Source organism: Drosophila obscura, unplaced genomic scaffold, assembly GCF_018151105.1.
Source record: "Drosophila obscura isolate BZ-5 IFL unplaced genomic scaffold, ASM1815110v1 contig_25, whole genome shotgun sequence".
In the NCBI taxonomy this organism is placed as follows: domain Eukaryota; kingdom Metazoa; phylum Arthropoda; class Insecta; order Diptera; family Drosophilidae; genus Drosophila; species Drosophila obscura.
This window is the reverse complement of record NW_024542812.1, coordinates 2187474-2207140: the sequence shown is the minus strand read 5'-3', so window position 1 is coordinate 2207140 and position 19667 is coordinate 2187474. Positions and strand designations below refer to the sequence as shown.

The 19667-nt window shown below is 49.5% G+C and overlaps 1 protein-coding gene across 8 annotated transcripts in view; it reads right to left on the bottom strand.

Annotated features, from left to right (window-relative positions):
• Positions 1–1902: 1902 nt before the first annotated feature.
• The window catches only part of LOC111078619, a 34207-nt gene continuing 16442 nt past the window's right edge, over positions 1903–19667 (bottom strand). For 3 of the 8 annotated variants that reach the window (XM_041594274.1, XM_041594275.1, XM_022373428.2), the window contains exons 8-18: positions 17675–18584; positions 17119–17591; positions 14957–15404; positions 14740–14869; positions 14443–14554; positions 12417–12599; positions 10167–10262; positions 9007–10090; positions 8704–8946; positions 8323–8639; positions 6393–8036 (exon numbers count right to left, since the gene is read on the bottom strand). In XM_041594274.1, the coding sequence (XP_041450208.1) occupies positions 7206–8036; positions 8323–8639; positions 8704–8946; positions 9007–10090; positions 10167–10262; positions 12417–12599; positions 14443–14554; positions 14740–14869; positions 14957–15404; positions 17119–17591; positions 17675–18584 (4827 nt within the window). In that variant the 3' untranslated portion in view covers positions 6393–7205. Of the gene's footprint in view, positions 3042–3391; positions 4247–6391; positions 8037–8322; positions 8640–8703; positions 8947–9006; positions 10091–10166; positions 10263–12204; positions 12316–12416; positions 12600–14442; positions 14555–14739; positions 14870–14956; positions 15405–17118; positions 17592–17674; positions 18585–19667 lie in introns of those variants that run through there. The other 5 variants (XR_005968087.1, XR_005968088.1, XM_041594276.1 and 2 more) reach the window with 5 other exon arrangements.

Below are 19667 nucleotides of genomic sequence, written 5' to 3'. Positions count from 1 at the left end.
TGTCCGTTTAATTCAGCTTCTGTGCACGCGGCGTGTCTCTGGTGCCCTCGTTTATTTCCATCCGTTGCGCGGATTAGGGAGATGCCGTAGTAATAGCGGAAATTGCTTTTCGATATCACTTGGCTGCAGCGCACTGCGGAAAAACTCTTTTCCGTTGGCGCCAAGGGGAGGATTTGCAGTTGGCACTGGCAGTTGGCGTGGAGTAGGTGCAGAGAAAAATCCATTATTCAGGGATGGTTGTTTGCTTTCAGATGATTGGCATTCGGTGCAGAAGCGAGTCTAGCGGGAACAGCAATCGGATTCATAATTGTCGCATTTCCAACGGGGAAGAAGAGCATGAAGAAAATCTATAGGATGTTTTACACCACAACGAGCTTACTGAAAATGCATCTAAAAGTTCGCAGTGCATATAACTAATATTTCCCGGAACCGGACTGTCAGTTAAATTGTTCATTCTGCCAGGATTGATTGAGCAATTTGTAGGAAAGAAAAGATAACAAACACAATTTGGTCATTTCTCTTTTTCCTTGTAACTTTCTAAACGAAGAGAAATAAATTTCTGAAAGGAGAAGCAGCATAGGCTGTGCATGTATCGTATGTATTTTTGGTGGACTTTATTCGAAGATAAAATCGTTTGGTAGACGGAAACATTACAAGTGCGGCCAAGTGGCACACTTAATCCAGAGACTTTTCCTTGCATTGCAAAGTTTATTCAGTTTTAGCTGTCTTTCTGTGCAACTTTCACTTGACAATGTCTGAAAGTTCGTAATACATGGTAAGTCGTTGCCATAAAGTTTCCTGTCGGTACGGAATGCCTTTCAAATGCTCTTCTGTAGCTCACGGCGCGCGCTGCGTATGCGTGATTTTCATGAAGATGTGCCAAAGTGAAAGCTTAAACGGTAATGGGGAGGCGAAATACACATTAGAAGCGTTTTGTGTTGCAATTATTCGCAGCCGAAGCAGTCAAGATGAGCTGGCAGGAGCATTGCTCGGCCCCAGGTGATGTTCGAGCTTTTCCCAAATTAAATTAAAAAAAGTTTCGGTATTCATTTGTCGGTGGTTCAGAGAGAACATTAGAAGTTGGGGTGCTCCTTCGCATCGCTGTTCCCAATGGATGATATCCATTATTGCCTTTTCCAATTTCTCTTTAGGAGGCGAAGGAGCTTGAAAGGAAAAAGGGTTGACCAGGGCTCAACATTTTTTAGCAAGAAAGTCCTTGTGGTAAGGTTCATTAAGTTGCGGCCGTAAATGAGTGAGCAGCAATCGATCAATGGGCGTGTGTGTGTGTTTATTGCTGCCGCATTGTTCAGGGGCACAGAGGAACAACCGGTAACCCATATAAAGACTGAAGGACTCCCGCCGCCCTCCTTGTGCCTCTTGGTTCTTTTGTTCACCCCGCCCCACCTCTTATCAGCAGCATTCATTGTCAATGCTTTCCGCAAACTTTTCTCATTAGACAGTGCAAACAAAATGGCTGCGTCTGCGGTTTATCCTTCTGTGTGTCGCAGCACCACTCTTCCCGCCAGCCCACCCTGTCGCCATGTCTCTGACACATCCCATGCGGAGCTTGCTGATGTGGACGCTTTTGGCTTTTGTTTGACATTCGCTCGGAAAATGGTGTCATAATGGCCGCAAACTGCAAACAAACAATCGGAGCGACGCGACGCGACGCAACGCAACGCAACCCACAGCTGGTACACGGAATGATGGCAAATGATGGGAAGAAAGGAGATGATGGCGGATGAAAGCAGTGCATAATGAAATGAAACAAAGCAAAATTAATCGTTGTCAGTTCGCTGCATGTGCGTGACCAATTAGGTTCCTGAATTCGGAGCCCCCTGATCTCCAGTTCAGCGAAACACCAAAGAATAACCAATAACCCGTGAGACTTGCGTGTTGCTGTTTCGCAGTAAAGTTGAGTAGAGTTTAATTTCGGTTTAATAGACATAGACAGTGTGTACATTGATCCATATAAGTTTACTACATACATACATATATGCGTATATCATATCATATCTATATCCAAGTCCATATCCGTATCCATATCCATATCCAGATGCACAGTTCCTCGGGAGATGCTCGGCTATCGACATCTAGTGGACACTACAACTACACAACACTACACAACGTAGACGTGTTCTTAGTTTAACAAAGTTTCACTTGTGGCATGCATAGAAATATCTGTGTAGAAATATCAATTTTCATGTTGAGATTTTGGTTTCCTTAGTTTTGGGGTTTTCGTTCTAGGCCAGAACCTCTGATTGTCAGAAAGTTATTGAAGTTATCCAAGGGAGGTGCGAGCCCTACCTTACCTACCAAAGTGCTGTTCGAGCGGGGGCAGAGGGCACTCTACATACATTTTACTCAGCTCGGGTACTCGTACTGTGGAGCCCATTTAAGCAGGCGACGTACTGCCACGGCTGGGACTTAAGTGGGAGCTTATTATAGACATTTTATGATTTTTGCATTAGTGCTTCCTCGCCCGTGCGTCTTAGGTTTTCCTTTTAAGCATAGTTACGCTTTTAGCCCCTCAGAGAGTTTGTATTTGCATTTCTCAGTTAAAGAGATTCTACGCTATTCCTAAGTGGTACGTACATACATTGGCTTTATATGCATGTACGTATGTATAATTATGTAGGTAAGTTGGAATGTGTGCTGGAGCAATTAGCTCTCAGTGTGAGTAGTACATAAAACATTCTAAGTACAACAATAAAAGGTCCAAATTGGCTCACTTAATGCTATAATTCCTACAAAGTCTGAGACGGTGGTTTATCTGATTTAATATTTCGTCTACACACACAAATGGTTGTGGGGGTGGGGTCGTTAGGGGATGGTATCCCGCAGCCATAGCTGTCGGTTAATTGTGGCGCTAGGTTACGTTACGGTTACGGTTACGGTTACGTTACGTTACGTTACGGTTACGGTTACGCACTTATTGCTTGCAATTCTGGAAATAAATGTATCTTAAATGCTAAAGTGTAATTGCAGCCGTTTCAGGCCTTATCCTTTGTGGTATCCTCCTCCTCCTGAAGCGAAGTGATCTGAATAAAGGGACAACAACAAGAGCGGAGTTTTGTTAGACGATTGTTTTGATCGCTGGCGTGTCCATTATTTACTCTAATGACATGCCTAACACTGAAATACTGGTTTAGGGTTCTACGTTCGGTTATGTTCAACTCTAGTGAAAAATCTCAAATAAATATTACGAGTAATTGCACGAGACATTAAGGAAGTTCAGCTGGAACCACTCCTACCTGGTTCCAGCAGCCACTCCTTTCCAAATTAATAGAAGGTGGATAAGCTCTAGCTGCCAAGGGGTGCAAGTACTTTCAAATACATATGTATGTACATATGTATCTGTGCCTCTTTAGCCGGTTGGTTGTCTACTTACTTGATTGGATCCAGCTGGAGGTGCAGTCTGCTTAGTGCAAGTCAACTCTGTGTCATTATTTGGTTAATAATATTATTGTTATAGCTCTATTAAACGATTTGGTTTCGGTACGAGTATTTCTTGCATGTAGAATTCTCAAAAGTGGTTTCAGCATTTGCGTGAGGTACGAGTCTGTTCGAAAGTTATGTGGTACATACATACATATACATACATATGTACATATGTATGTATGTAAGTATCTCCTAAGCACGAGTATTTCTTATACTTTACTTATACTGGGACAATAGGTTTGTTTCCCCTAAAAGAAATCGTCGAAGTCGTCTAAAAACAGAAAACAAAATCACAAAATATTCTACACACTTGCCGAATTTGTCGAATTGGGTTCGTCAATTTGGACAGTGCCGTGCCGTTCTGTGGTGGGTTCTACTACTCTACTATAAGTAGGGAGGGAGTGCTCTATTCATTCATTTGGTTCAGTGAGATCTCATGCCAATCGAGAGGGGGGATATTTCTGCTATTTAAATATTGTAGATCCTATATCTATGCGTATGCGTATGCGTATGTGTATGTGTATGTGATGTGATGTGTGCGTTCTCCTTGCAAACATTCCGTGAGCTGAGTAAACAACGTTTTCTATAGATTTAGGTTTTTGTAATATTTATCGACGTAGTACATATGTATTATCTAGCTGTTGGGTTAGCTGTTGGGTTGGCTGTTGGGTGCCGTGGTGCCGTGCCGTGCCATTTGATGCTCTGCTATTGCGGACTGCGGTCACAGTTTGTTGGATGGTTGGTTGGTTGGTTGTCTATGGGGGCAGTGAGCTGCGGGAACTGGTTTTCGAACTGTGGGCGTTGGCTGTTGGTGGTGTTTCGTTGTTGGTTCATTTTGGAGTTGTGGTTTGGTCGGGTTGGTTGTTGGTTGTTGGAATGGAAAATGGGGAACTTCATTTTCATTTTCGTTAAAAGCGGAACCTTGTCCAAACAACGGTGTGTGTGTGTGTGTGCGTGTGTATGTCTGGCAACTTGACAACAACTTTAATTCAACGAGTATTCAAAATATATTCAAGTGTATACAACAGATACATGGTATACGAGTATATATATATAGAGAAGAGCTATACATATACATATATATATACACATCGAGATTCGAGATGGTTCGAGAAGATTGGGAGGTAGTAAAAATATATACGAGTATGTATAAGTAGAACGAGTACGAATATTAACAAATCAAGTAACAAGTCACATTCAGATGTTCGAGATGGATACAATGTTCGCATAGTATGGTACAGAGAGAGGTTCAAGTTGCGTTCTGGCTTTGGGATGGGTCGTCTGGAGTGTGGAGAGTGGAGAGTGGAGAGAGCAAAACATGCCTGAGGAGAATTGAATTGATGAACTTAAAGTAGAGCTGGGAGAACGCATTTTCAGCTGCTTACCTCACTGGCCTGAGTCTGATTCTGAGTCTGAGCCTGAGCCTGGGCATGGTTTACTTCTGAAAGAGCTGCCAGATCAGGCCCTGCCCCTGCCCATACCTCGATTGACTCGCTTCCATTCGGTTTGATGGATTTTAATTCGCTTAAATCGGGCGATTCAATTCATTACCCATTACCCAGCCAGGCTTTACTTTATCGAGTTAATCGGGTTGCAGTTTCATTGATTGCAATTTCATGCCTCGCCAACTGGGAAATGAGCGCGCCCAGTGGTCAGGTCGGGTCGGGTCGGATTGGGGGAGAGAGCATTATTGAGCATTATTACACATGATGATGACGGCAGTAGTGAAACCCCTCTGCAGTCGAATAAATAATTCTGTTGGTGAGTCCGTTGCCATTTCACGAGGAAAATCGAATTATTAACTTTTCCGTATTCCTCCGATAGCACTACCCGACACCAATTTTACGCCTTGTACCAAAACAAGTTTTTTTTTAAAAATGCTTAATGACATTTTTTTTTTTTTTTAAGATATTTTAAAATATGGTATTTTTTTAAAGCTTTTTTGAGAGGTAGTGCTTCTTTTTGTCACATAACTAAAGTATTTTACATTTGGTTGTAATCAGCAACGTTCCAAACGAAGGGTTGGTCAACCAATTTTAGCTCAGCAGTTTCTTCATAAACTTGTATAATTTTTTGAATTACATAAACTTTAAACAACGCGCCCATACAAAAAAATATAAAGACACAGGATATACTTTTACTTAGTTATTAAAATAAAATTGAAAAAAACGAGAAGGAACATTTTTTTGCTTCATCAGTCATCTACATCTAACATGTTTATTATACATCTACAATGTAGATTCTGCATGTTCTCTGCGATAGGTCGCGCACTGCATAGGGCAGAGTGTGTGCGAGCGAGAAAGAGAATGAGTAGCATCAGCAGCGCTGGAGGAGGTGAGGGAAGCAACAGTAAATTAATTAATTTACTCTGATCTCCCATCTGACCCAGATTCGGCAATCTGGTAGATATGGTCATTCTCTCCGATACAGTCTCTATAGTCTCTGAGATCTAGGCGACAAACAAGACGGACGGACGGACAGACAGACATACAGATATAGACTAGGCTATTGATGCTGATCAAGACTATATATACTTTATTGGGTCGGAAAGGTTTCCTTCTCTGCGTTACACACATCCCCTTTTACCACAAATATAATAGTTACCCCTGAACTCTTTTTGAGTACGGGTATAAGAAAACATCCCAAAAACCATTAGTTTTGCATTTGAAAGCTTAATACTCCCCAGACGGTAAGCTGAAACCACAAATAGCTTAGTTACAATTTAAAGCTGAATTTATGGGCTTTATATGGCATGTAAGATAAGTTATGTGAAAAAGGGCTACCTCTGAAGAAAGCAATACAAAAAATAAATAAAAAATCTTTAAAAAAAAGATCTGCCATTGAAAAAAAATCATAGTTCTTTAAAAAATGTAAGGCCCTAAGTCCGTCAGAAAAAGTTGGTTTGGTTCGAAGCATAAATAAAAAGGTAAATTTTTTCGAGTAGTTTAATGCAAGCCAAGCAAAAGGAAATCAAACACCCAGTGTCTGGCATCCTTGAGCCTGTGATGCAGGTGATATATTGCCTTCTAGTCCTCATGACACAATACCTTAGGAAATGGCTTTTGAATCCTCTTGCTGAAATAATATTGCTACAGATTATATATGTATATGTACTTGGGAACCCCAAGTTTCAATGCTGCCCCATTCTAATCGAATCAAAGTAATGCTTTGGGGGTGCGAGGCTTTATTCCCTACTTACCACCGGACTGGTTATTTCCGCATGGCTTCGAATCGATTTAAGCTATTCCCAAATCTTTCCCGACTGTACCTGAATCATTTGTGTAAGTATATCCCTGTTGGATGGATAAGCAATGTTCTCTGAACATATCCGAATTTGACCAGAAACAAAGGGAGTGCCTAAGGTTGTCCCATCTTCACTGATGTCTCATGGAGTGAATGGAGTGGGCTTTGGGTGTAGTTCCACCTTCTTCGCTGAGTGTACTCACCTGGCGTCTGTGGGGTCTGCTGCTCATTGTGCTATTGATAGTTGGGGATAATAATTGAACGAGCACGCAAAATAAAACCAAATAAATTGTTGCAACTTTTATTAAAATAAATAGGTTCAACTTGACTAGTCGAGAGCATCTACGCATGGCCGGAACTACATACACAATATAGAGAGTTGAATAGGAGTGCAGGAGTGAGAACAAAAGTCGTGTGGTGCAGTGTACTCGATAGCTAGCTAAGTGGTTGTGTGGCTGTGGAGGAGAGTTCGTCGGGTGGTGGGGCTGGCTGGTGGTGTTGCTGGTGGTGGTATGACAGTATCATTGGACCACACACTCGCTGCAAGTGGCTGTTGGCTCTTGTGGGTTTGAATTCGAATTTGAATTGGAATTGGCCTGGGAGTCGCGATGGGGGACCCTCCGTTCGGATGGGGATTTGTGGCGCAGGAGGTGCCAGCGACGGTGGAGGTGGCCGCCACATGAGGTAGACGACTTCTTGGCCAAGGGAACCTCGAGGTCGTCCGCCTCGATGTGACCGAATGAGGCGCGACTATACTGCGGATGCAGGACCAGATCGGTGCGCAGGCGCTGCACATTGCGGCTGTCACAGTTCTCCACCACGATGATGGGCGTGGGACGGACCGGGCGGACAGGGCGGTCCGGCGGGTTCAGGCGGATGTGGGGCTGGACGGATATGCAGTTCCTGTGGCGCTGGCCGCGCATCAGGTGTGACTTCAGGCTGGGCCAGTGGAAGAACTGGCGCAGAGTGATCAGCCGAGGGGACTCTGCCGGCGACGGGGTCGGGTGTAGCAGATCTCTAACCAGATCGGGCGCCACACGGTGCAAGGTCATAGGGCTCTCGGGGCTCTGTTCGGAGGTGGGGGTGGGGCTGTGTTCTGTCCGCGTTCTGGTCGCGTTCAGCTGGTGGCTGCTGTGGGTCTGTGGGGGGGTGCTCACATAGAACTTGGTTCTGGGCACGCGCAGACTGTTCGTCTTCCATGCATCGTGCAGGGAGCGGATGCCAGGCAAGCGTGCAAGGAGGTGGATGTGGTCGTAGGAGGCTGACAACATACCTGCGCGCTCGTCCTGGTACTCGTCGTCGTCCGACGACTCGAGTCGGTCCTCCACCAGCGAAGTCTGCCTCGACAGACCCTGTGGCAGGTCGAATTGCAGATTGCAGATGGCAGATTTCAGATTGCACATTTCAGATTTCAGATTTCAGATTGATGTGTAAGCAAACAGAGACGAGAAGCGAAATGATAAGAAAGAAAAGGAAGAGAAAAACCAAAAACCAAATCGTGAGCGCCTTCTACTGCCATGGAAACGAATACAAAAGCGAACAGTGGCTAAGATCGGACCGGACCAGACCGGACCAGATCTGGTTATGGCCGTGCAGGTCCTGCAGGATGCAGGATGCCTCTACGGAGCATCGACTTACCGCATTGTGGCGGCGACGGGGCGGAGATCGCTTGTTCCACAGCGCCTCCAGCTGGTCAAAGTGCTGCGACTGGGCCAGAGCCGCCTGCTCGGGGCCGAGGTTGGCCTGGGAGGCTCCCGTCTTGTTCTCGGCGATCTTGGAGATCTCCTCCATGCTGGCAGAGACGCTGAAGCGGCGCTTCAGGCGCTCATCGACCTGGGCCATCATGACCGACGAGGTCAGGTGGCCGTACTTCTTCTGCCAGGTGTACGTGTCCAGGGAGACCTCTTTCTTCAGCAGCCGCTTCATCTGGCGCTTGGGGCCCTGCGGGCGGAGATCTGGAAGCGAAAGGAAGGCGATTGGAATTACAGGGCCCGCTCAAAGGGACAGACGGAGACAGACCATCCACATCCTTGGTGGGTCCCGAGTACGTGGGCAGCTTCACATACTGCGCCGGGGTGTTGTGCAGACAGATAACCGGCAGATTGTAGCTGTCCACCAGCTGCACCAGGACCCGCGACACCTCCAGGCTGATGTCGAAGTGGGTGAAGGGCACGTGCATCTGCAGCGAGGTGAGGGCCAGGCCACGCTTCGTCTCCCACACGATCAAGGTCTTGTCATCGCTGCCCGACACAGCCGTGGAACCTGAGAGCGGATTAGACATGGGGATTAGAGGGAGAGGGAACGGGAGTGACTGGGACTCACCATCGGCCGACACCTTCACTCCAATGACAGGACCCAAGTGGCCGGCCAGCGTGTGAACCTCCTCGCCTGTGAGCAGGTCCCACAGGATGAGGTTCGTGTCCTTGGAGCCGGAGAGGACCTGCGTCTTGTTGGTCACCGAGACGGACACACAGGTCACAGCGTCGCTGTGGCCCACCAGCACCTGGCTGAGCTTGCCGCCCGTGGACTGCCACACCTTCAGCGACATGTCCCGAGAGCCGGTGATGATGTGCATGCTGTCGGCGCTGATCTCGAAGCAGGTGATCTCGTCCGAGTGCGAGACCGAGTACTTCTCGTCCTCCTGGGTGAGCGACCAGATCTTCAGGGTGTTGTCCCCGTTGCTGGAGGCGGCGAAGCGCATGTTGTTGGTCACCACCAGGCTCTTGTACGGCCCCTGGATGGTCTGCAGCAGGTTGCCCGAGTCGGCCATCCACACGAGCAGCAGCGAGTCCCGGTCCGTGGAGATGACCCGCAGCGAGTCCATCAGCACCACCACCTTGACCACTGGCGCCGCATGCCCCTTGAAGGTGTTGATGGTCTCGGTCGCCGCCAGGTTCCAAACCTGCACGAGCCGATCCTCGGAGCCCGTGGTGAGGAACTCTCCGTTGGGCGCGAACTTCAGGCAGTTGACCACGCCCGCGTGCCCCTCCAGGCTGCACTGGTACTCCGGCGTGTTGATCCGCATCAGGTGCACGCTGCGGCCCGAGGCGATGGCCATCTGCTGCGAGTCGCGGGACAGGTCGAAGCACGTGATCGGGGGCAGGGTCGTCGAGGGCGAGCGCTGGGCTTGGGCGTGCCGCTTCAGGCTGCGCTTGCGGCGCGGGTTGCGGGAGTACGGGTTCACGTAGAGCTCCTCGTTGCGGAACGAGTAGAAGGTGATCTTGTTGCCGCCCACCGTGATCAGGAAGTCGTCGTTTTCCATGGCATAGACGGCGGTCACCGGCCCCGGGTTGGGTGGCATCGAGCGCACCAGCTTGCCCGAGTGCATGTCGTAGATCAGGGCCCGCGTATCGTCGCACCCCACCACGCAGCGCTGGCTGTCCTTGCCAATGGAAATGGTCCGTACCTGCAAGGGTGGCGGATCATTTTCGAGCCTTGCCACCAACACCAGCACCGGCACTGACACTGAAACTGACACTCACCTTTGACTTGTGTCCCTTGAGCGTGTGCAGCTCCTTGCCCGTGGCCAGAGTGCGCACATAGAGAGCATTGTCCTCGCAGAGAGCCAGGAGGAACACCTGCGAGCGAGAGGGATAAACATGTGAATGGGAGCTCCAGCAAAGGAATCATCTCGAAAATTATACTTCGGGGCAAACCCAAAGGGGAACTAGTCGGGAGTCCTGCATTCCGCAGGATGATAACGAACCATGCGACTGCATTTACATTTCTGGGATCTGCAGGTGGACTGCTGGGCAGGGGGCAGGGAGGGGCTGGGTCAACGGCTTGCCACAAGGCCATCGGGATGCAAGCCAAAGTGTAAGTGTAAGAAAGTGGAATTTACATTTACTGATTGCCGTTGGCCATGGCCAAGACACCTGGGCCAAGGGGCCACCGTGCCCCAGCGTATTCACCCTTCCTCGTGTTTACCTCACTTTCAGAAGTACACTGAGAACAATCAGATATCCGAAACGGTGCCAATTGGCGAAGCGTGCGACAATAGTCTGTGAGTGATTGAGCTATTAAGGGAAATGGGAGCCAACGGAATGCAAGAAACTTTTTCCGCCTTCGTTTTTTCCTCAGTGCATACATACATATGCAGACGTATGTATGTATGTATGTATGTATGTATATGTAGGCACATCTGTGTGTATGTTTTCGTGGCGGGGTGGAATTACATTTCAATTTATGGGAGGATATTTATTGGCAGCGCCGAATTGCCCCACTAAAGGAGATGATGTCCTTGTTTTCGTGAAACCATTTTTCCGCCTGCTTATGGGCAATTTTCAATGTGTGAAATTTAATTTCGATTGCAGACCGCAAGGATCAGGAACGGAATGCCGACAGGATTGCCACGGAGGAAGTCCGTTGGTGGTTGAGCCGCTCCATCTCTCGCCCTCTAGGTAGCTCCAACTGAAGATTCCAAGGGCAAAGGGAGGCACCAAACCCTCAGCCCCAGCCCCAGCCCCAGTCACAGTCCCAATCTCAGGACACCTTGAATTACAGCTGGTTTCCTGTTGCCTGCCTTCTGTGGACTTATTGGATAAATGGAAGCGCGAATGGGAGACAGTTTTGGCAGAAGGCAGAGGGCAGGAGACAGTGATGGAAATGGGAGCACGCATCAATCGTCACGCGAGAGGAAGAGGGGGCGGGGGCGACACATAGTTGCCATTGACAAAAGACGACGACAAAACGTGACACAATGGCTCGTCCCCTGGATTCACCTCAGTGTCGCCCGCCCCCATTTCGCCCCAGTATCGACCCAGTATCTCGATGTTGTTTTGTTCTGCGTGCCAAATTGCCGCTAAGTATGCAATACTTATTGATGAAGGCAGGCACACGCACTCCATGCCATACCCTCACCCTCACCCTCACCCCTCACTCACACCAGGAGAAGGGTAGGGTAGGGTAGCTTCTGGTCTGGTTTTGTCGAGCTGATTGACAACAAAGGATTTGGCGCGTAATGCGTCCCCAAGCCGAAGTCGCTTATTAGAATCCTGTGTTGTCTGTTCCCCAGCAGCTCCCCACGCTAAAGCTCCCCACAGCAACCGCCCAGAGTCGCTCCGCTTTATCTGCCGTTCCCAAGCGAATCTCACATCCATTTAGCTTGGCTTTAAACTGTGCACATGGACATGGACTCCCCCACACGCTCGCAGAGCCACAGAGATGAGTCGCACACACGAATTCCAGTTCGAAGCAAACCGGAAATGATATTTTTTCTCCATTTCTATTGCCACTCCCCATCGCTCTCAATCGCCCAACCTCCATCACCCTCTGCTTAAGATGCGCTTTTCGCCATTGCTTTTGCTTCTGCTTCTGCTTCACTTGGAAAAGTTTCGCTCAAGTGGAATGTGCTTTAAGCTCCTCGTTTCTGCTGGCTCCCCCTCGTGTTATTTTTATTTCAGCTTGGGAAGAGCACAGAGCTCAGCAAGCGGAGAATCCTTATGGGGGAGAACTTATCAACTTTATTCCTCGTAAGAGTATTTCCATTTAACTTAAAAACAGTCCCGTGCCCACACTAGAACGAGTTTTCGGCAAGGCCTCGCGAATCCATTCCTTATTACCCGCGAACTGAATAGTCATTTATCCATTAGGATATTCTTCCATTCCATTCAGTTACATTGCGGCGAAGGACTTGTCGATCAAACATTGAAAGAGATTTGTGGCCACCGGAAAAGGACCGGACAGGACAGGACAGGAATGGGGAAATATTTATTTATAATAAAGTCACTTACCGAGTTCCATGAGATGTCGATGCGCAGGACGGGACTCATCATTTGCATGGTGTTCAGCAGCGCAAAGTTCTCGAGGTTCCACACGCAGATGGTTCGGTCGTGACTGCCCGAGATCAGGACATCGCACGCTCCGGCCACCAGGATCCCGCTCACCGGTCCGCGGTGGTGGCTGATGCGGTGTTTCTGGAAAAAAACACATAATAAATTAAATAAGGTCATGCAAAGCCGAAGCCGTGGGCAGTGCATTGCAATTTGCTTCAATGGTCTACTAAGCGAACACTCTTTAAATATTAATCAGGGGCAGGAGAAGTTGACTGAGAAGTCTGTGCGTGACACATGCCACATATCCTTTCTGTTCTTGTTCTTTTTCTTGTTCCGTTCTGCCAGTGTTTGTGTCCTTGTGTCACATTTTGTATGCATTAAGTTAATTATCACCTGGCACGCGATGGGGTTCTGTGGGGCAAGGCGGAAGGGCAGGTAGCAAGCGTGCCCGTACACAGGCGAACCGCAGAGAATGCCAAAAGTTTTATAAATTAACCCAAACTTTAAAAACTGCGGCGACATGAAAGGAAGTGTCAGCATGACGCTGCGTATACGTAATATTTTAATTAATTCAATAAGCGCCCGTAATTGCATGCTTGTGCATGTGTGGGTGAGTACTAGACCCACTGCCTCCTCCACCTACACCCTCACCAACTGATGGCCAATTACGTGACTGTGCGGGAGCCAAGTCAGCGAAATTGACTTTAAAAGATGCGATGCCCGGGGCCAACGAAGTGGCAATAAATCCAATTTCTACGAGTACGTACATATGTGTGTCAACAGGACGCCTGAACACCGAAACACCGAAACGAGGACGAGAAGGAGAACAAGGACGTAACACACATCCCATCCCATCCCATCCCCGCACTTGGTATGCAAACATGGGGCATTGTGTGTAATCACAGTTTAATGTCTGCCTCTCGCCTCTGAAATATCAACTTAGTATGACTGATGATGTGGGGGCTGCGCCGTAGAACACTCGACCCCCGGAAGGCTTACGCTACGCTTCATTTGCCGGTCGGGACGCGGAACAGCCGCAAGTGCGTGGCGAGGCTGCCGCTCAAACTCATGTTCAACAAGCAGTGCACACATGTCGTCCAGAATCCGACCCCACAGAAGCCCCCACTCTCCCTGCCTCGCCTTAGGTGTGACCTTGCCTCCTCTGTGGCATGGGGAAGCGTCACTGGCCGGGGGTGAGAGGTCACATTTCGCGTATTTCAATTCCTGTTCCGCGTACACAGAAATTATGCAAATGCATTTGGTCTGTTTGATTTGGTTTGCGGTGCGGTGCGGTTTCGCAATTAGCTTCGGTATGGCCATTTTCCGTTTTCCATTAGCATTCCAACCAAAGGCCAGTAAAATGTACTATAAACAGCAAAAGGAAGCTGCGCTCCTCGTATCGTCCCCATTTGCATTTCGCTTCAACTCAAAGTAAAACTGCCACCTTGGCGTCTGTTCTTCCTTATCTGAATCTATAATATTTCACCAGTATATATCGAGAGCAGGTGTTCAGGAGTGCCTGGTTGCTTGTGCTGCCTGCTTAAGGGCCGACGATTTCAACAGGCATGCGTACATATCGTTCCTAAGGCATATTTTAATGCACGAGTATCAAATATATTAATTCAATCCCGCTTCTGGGTCTAACAAATTTAAAAATGCAGGAATTTAAATCAAGTTGCTGGATACTACACCTCCCTTTGTGAGGATATGAGCAGAGTTGTGTAACAGGAATTGCTCCAATAGAAACATTCAGATGGGCAGGCTTCGAGGGGGAACAATTGCAGCCAACACTCATTGCATCTCACTGACTCGATGCCCTTTCTTTCAACGATGCCTTCACGGCTTTAGTAATTTAATTAACTAATCCAGTTGTCCACAGAGTGGCATGCCACCTACAACCACTGCTACTCACTGTTCAACGGACATCGTGCCATGTCCTGCCCACAGCATTGTACAATATTTCTGTGTGTGTTTGTTTGCTCACCAGTTTGCCGCTGGCCAGGTCTGTGATGGCGATTGTCGCATCCTCGCTGCTGCTGATGATCAGCGTATTATTGACCCCGGCTGCCACGCCCGTTATGGGGGCGGTGTGGGCGCTGAAACGAAAAGGCGGGCAAGAGGGAGAGAGAGAGAGAGAGAGGCGGATGGCAGATGGATAAATTGTGCCTGCAGAGATTTACAAATTACCCAGAGGGTTGGGGGGTAGTGGTGGAGTAGGAGGAGTAGGAGGAGTAGGAGGAGCAGCAGCAGGAGGAGTAGGAGGGAGAGGGAGAGCACTCACTTTATGTGCGCCCGACGGTCGCGCTGCGAGACGTGCCAGACCAGCACGCTGGTGTCCTCGGAGCCGGTGAGTAGCAGCTCCGGTTCGGTTGTCGGGGCCACCAGCAGGCACGTGACTGCCGCAGTGTGTCCTGGGGGGGCGTTATCGCAAATGGAGTCGCATGATTAGCTCGCCTAATGGCAGGACATTACGCGGAACAGGACTCGGCCCGACTCACCCTTGAAGATGTGCTCCAGCGAGTTGCTCATGATGTGCCACTGCTGCACCTCGCCCGAGCTGGTGGCCAGGATGAGGTGCTGCTTCGAGGGCGCCAGGCAGACGGCTCGGATGACGCCCGTGCCCGACACCGTCATGGTGCGAATCTGCGAGGGCAGCGGTGCTGGCAGCCATCCCGTGAGGGGCACCAGCAGCGGCACAGCGTATCCGTCGCACCAGGCGGTGGCCGACCGTACCGTCATGCTCAGCAGCGAGTTGTCGTCGTCGTCGTGCTCGCTGATCGGACGCAGCCAGGAGATCAGCTGGGACCCCAGCTGCATGGGGTCGCGGGTCAGCACGTCGCTGGACTTGCGTATCGTGTAGTAGATCAGCTCGATGTCCCTATCGAGGATATAGCAGCGCACGTGCTCGATCAGGCAGCGCAAATAGCTGATCGAGACCGTTTGTACCTGGATGAAGAGCGGGGGGAAGGCGGAGTAATTTAATTAATTTAATCCGGAATTAATATACATGTAAATATTCGCTCGATTCAGGCATTGATTTTGCTTCAATTTACTTTAAATAAATGTTCCCCTCAGAGCTTTGGCGACAGTTTTAATTGGCTTTAGCAAAGAAGACACTGGCGGCGACTAATCAATCTTCAAAGGCAATAACAAAGGGGCAGGAATCTGATTAAATCTCTTCATCTCTGACGTCCCTTTGAATCCTTTCAAAGTGGGACAACTAAAGCGCCAATTACCTAAAGTTTATGCCACTATCTGTTCTCGAATGCAGCTCACAACAAGGAAAAGAGTTGATTTAATTAAATGTCTGCGTTGTTTGACGCCAGTTACTTTTTCTCGCTCGCTTTTCCTCCATTTTTTCACTATCTTGGGGTACGCTTACTGTGGCCATGGGCAGGCACCGCAATGTTCAGCAATGTAAAGTGTAAACAGTACGGAAATAGAGTAGAGAATGCAAAGCATTTTATGGCAACTGTTTGGGGTGGGGTGGGGGTGGAGTTTGCTTGTAAAAGCCATCAACTATGCCGCCCTCTACTTCTCGTTCTTCTTTCCCTTCTTTTGTGTAGAGTTAAATAAAAGATACCTGTACCAGAGAGTGTATCGGAATTGTGTGTGAGTTTGTGTTGCAAGTATCGATGGGTTCGGTGCTGCCGAGACTGTTATCGGTTCTCGTTAATTACGGCAAATTTGTTTCGCTTTTTATTTGCAACTTTTGTTTTGCACTCATTTGCTCTCAACAAGGAACGGTCGAAACTCATCATGGCAGAGGAGGGATTGGATGGCAAAAACACTTTCAGCAAAATACTTTAATTCGATTCTCTCCCACACACACACACACACAAACACACACACACACGCACGCACGGAGAGTTGCGCAATTTGGATGCAGTGCCTTGCAGATCCGAATAATGAGTTTGTCTGACTGAATAAATGAGTGGCTGCATAAATGAATAAGCCGAAACGAAATAAAATCCGAGAAAAACAAAAAAGAGAGGCAAACTTTTCCTGCCTCTGCCCGGGCTCTTCCCTCTGCCTCTGCCTCTGCCTCTGATTCTGATTCTGATTCTGGCGCACATAAAACGTACAAACGGGAACGGCGGAGAGCTGACAGCTGTACGGGATTTAACCATTTGATTATACATTTTCAGCATGTCCCAAATGGTCGCATGGTCGCTTGGAACTAGCTCTCGGAGGAGACAAATTTAATAAATTACCCGTTTAAATGGGATTATCCCTGTTGGCCTTTAGTGGAGCACACTTTCAGCTATGCAAATACAAATAGAGCAACCCATTTAAAGCCACTCCAACGCTAATTAAAAATACGAATATGTATCATATCTCTCGCAAGTTCGTGTGGAACGATGCTCCTCCATTGCCTTCTTTACGCCTGTCCCAGGCTGGGCGAACAAATGGACTCTGTTCCGTTTTCTGGCCATATTTGGAACATGAAACTACACCCATGCGTACATGCCTCGTACTCAAGTGAGAATTGACAGTTTGACTGCCACATTAGGCAGGCAATTAGGCAGAGCTCCCTGCAGTTGCGGGGCCAGCAGAACAGAGTTGATTGCATTTCTGGTCGGAGATTGCGAAGGGGGACCGTTTCGTTTCCCCAGAACTACATAATTGGGGAGTGGTGGAAACTGAGCCACGAGCTTACCGCCGCCAGCAGGAAATCAAAGTTGCAGACTGCGATTTGCTTGAAGCGAGTCGTGTCGTCGGAGCGCATCAGGTGGTGCCAGCTCTCCTCCACGTGCCGCATGCTGTAGCTCACGTCGGCGGCGATGGGGTTGTAGAAGGTGGAGGTGTCGTCGTTGTGGTGGGTGGACGAGGACTTGCGACCAGCGGAGACGTTGTCCTTCTCGCGCTCCCTGTCCTTGTGCGGCAGATCCCGCTCCCTGAGACTGTCCCTGAGGCTGATCACGGACTTGGTCTCACTCTGCGTGGACTCGTTTTCGAGCGTGCTCTCGTCCTCGTCCTGCGGGAAGAAGAGGTTCGCCAGCTCCATGTGCAGGTTGCGCGTCCTCTGCCAGCCCATGTACCGCCTCTTGGCCACCACGGCGCAGTAGTTGTGGCGCCACTGTATAAGCACCTTGCCGGACATGATCTTGTCGTGCAGCAGCAGGAGTTTGTCTGCAAGAAACCACGAAACCACGAAACCACAAAGGGACATAGACAGATGCCCTTCCGCACTACGAGATGGTCCCACTACTCACCCATTTCCCTGTGGATCTTCTTGAAGGTGGCGAAGCTGAAGTGTCCGCTTCTGGTGTCGATCAGCGACTCGGGATCGTCGGTGGGCATGAGCAGCTCCAGCAGCTCCGTCTCACTCAGCCCGTACTCGGAGCAGGTGATGTAGGCGGCCAGGCTGCCCACCGCCTGCCGGCCGTAGTGCCGCTCCAGGCCGTCGAACTGCTGCTCCACGTAGAGCACGAAGCTGACTTCGGGCACGCACTGCGGGGGTCGCTGCAGCTGCGTGGCGTACTCGCCCAGGTTGAGGTCGAACTGGTACTCCGCCGACTTGAAGCGGTCCCGCTGCATGGGCGTGAACTTGAGCTGCTCGACGGGGGTGGTGGAGCTGCAGATGATCTGTACGTTCCAGGGCAGGGAGGTGGGTAGCCAGGAGAGGGCGGTCACGATGTCGCAGTCCAGGGGGTTCAGCAGGTGCAAGTCGTCGATGAACAGGAAGAGGACGTCGTTGCTCATGTCCTCGACGCGGCGCAGCAGGTTCTGGAACCAGGTGCTGATGTACAGCGGGTCGAAGGAGGCGTCCTTGGGCAGGTAGCCCTCCGGGATGTTGAAGATAATCGAGATCTGCTGACAGATCACGCGCAGCAGCTCCAGGTTGTAGGCGGAGCGCGGCGTGGCCTTGGCGAAGCGGATCACGCGGTGGACCCGCGTCGAGACGAACCAGCTGCCCACCTGCCCGTACAGGGTGCTGATGAGGGCGCTCTTGCCGCTGCCATCCGAGCCGCAAATGAAGTACGGCGCGTGCCGGCTTCCGTTCCTGAAGTTCGCCATCAGATTCTGCCGCAGCTGCGGCGGCACTCGCGACTCAATGAGGGCCGCGCTCTCCACGTGATCCCGCAGGATGCGCAGGTGAGTGGCGTGCTCGTGAAAGATTTCCTGCAACCAAAGAGAGGAAGAGTTCAGGTACTCGTACAGTTCGAACAGTGCGTTTCAGCCGGATAAGTATCAGTTTCCCACCATTGGGCCATGCCCAGGACTCTGCCTGGCTCTTAATTGAATAGATCGAAGGACCGAGTTCCAGCTCGACAAACGAGGCTGATACTCGGCTCGTAGCGTTCACAGCCCTTTGACAGATTGTAATTATTTCGGATTACATGCGAAACGCGTTGTGCGTCCACACACATGCACACATGCAAATAATTTGCATAGATATTTATTTTTAAGCTCTTCAGCCGGTGCCGGCATTGGTCTGTCAGTAATTGGATTTGCAGGCCACATACAGACATACAGACACACACACATCCCCACTCAACACTTCACTCACATCCTTCCGTCCACCAGTCCAATTCATCTCAGGCCAGATGCTGTCTGTGACCGACCCCCTCCTCCCTCCATACAGCTCGTTCATTACTTCCCCCCGAGGCACACACGTTTCGTCTACATATGTACATGTATATGTATATGTCAGGGTATCATCCGCTTCCGTTTGGCCCGGGACCAGACCACGTCACCACATCATCGTCGTCATCTTTATAAGTCTGAATGTGAGTGGCATTCAGCGTGCTTGCCCCGCAACTTTGTTTACCTGCACCTCTGTGTCACCTGCTGAGTGGAAAGGAGAGGAAAGGAACTGGAGCATAGTGGAGTGGCGGGAGGAAGGTGAGGACCTTGTCTGGCCGTGGCATGTTTGCCACTAACAAGTAGTCAACGTGTCCTTGCCAGGATCAGACTCCGGCTCAGTCCTACTCTCCAGCTGAAGCCCCCTCTAGCCCTCCAGCCCCTCCAGCCCCTCCAGCCACCGTCTTGATTGTAAGCAGCTTCTGCTTCGCAAATCTCGTTTGACAGCTTCTGCGTAATGCATTTCTCGAGGGTTGGGCTACTAAATCAATATTGCCAGGCGCCGTCAGAAAAACCCTCGCTGCCCCGCGCCCACTACTCGCTGGCGCTCTCAGGCTTCCACAGCCACAGTTGCTGCTTAATTAGTTGGCATTTGACTTGCTTTAATTTAATTTCATTCGA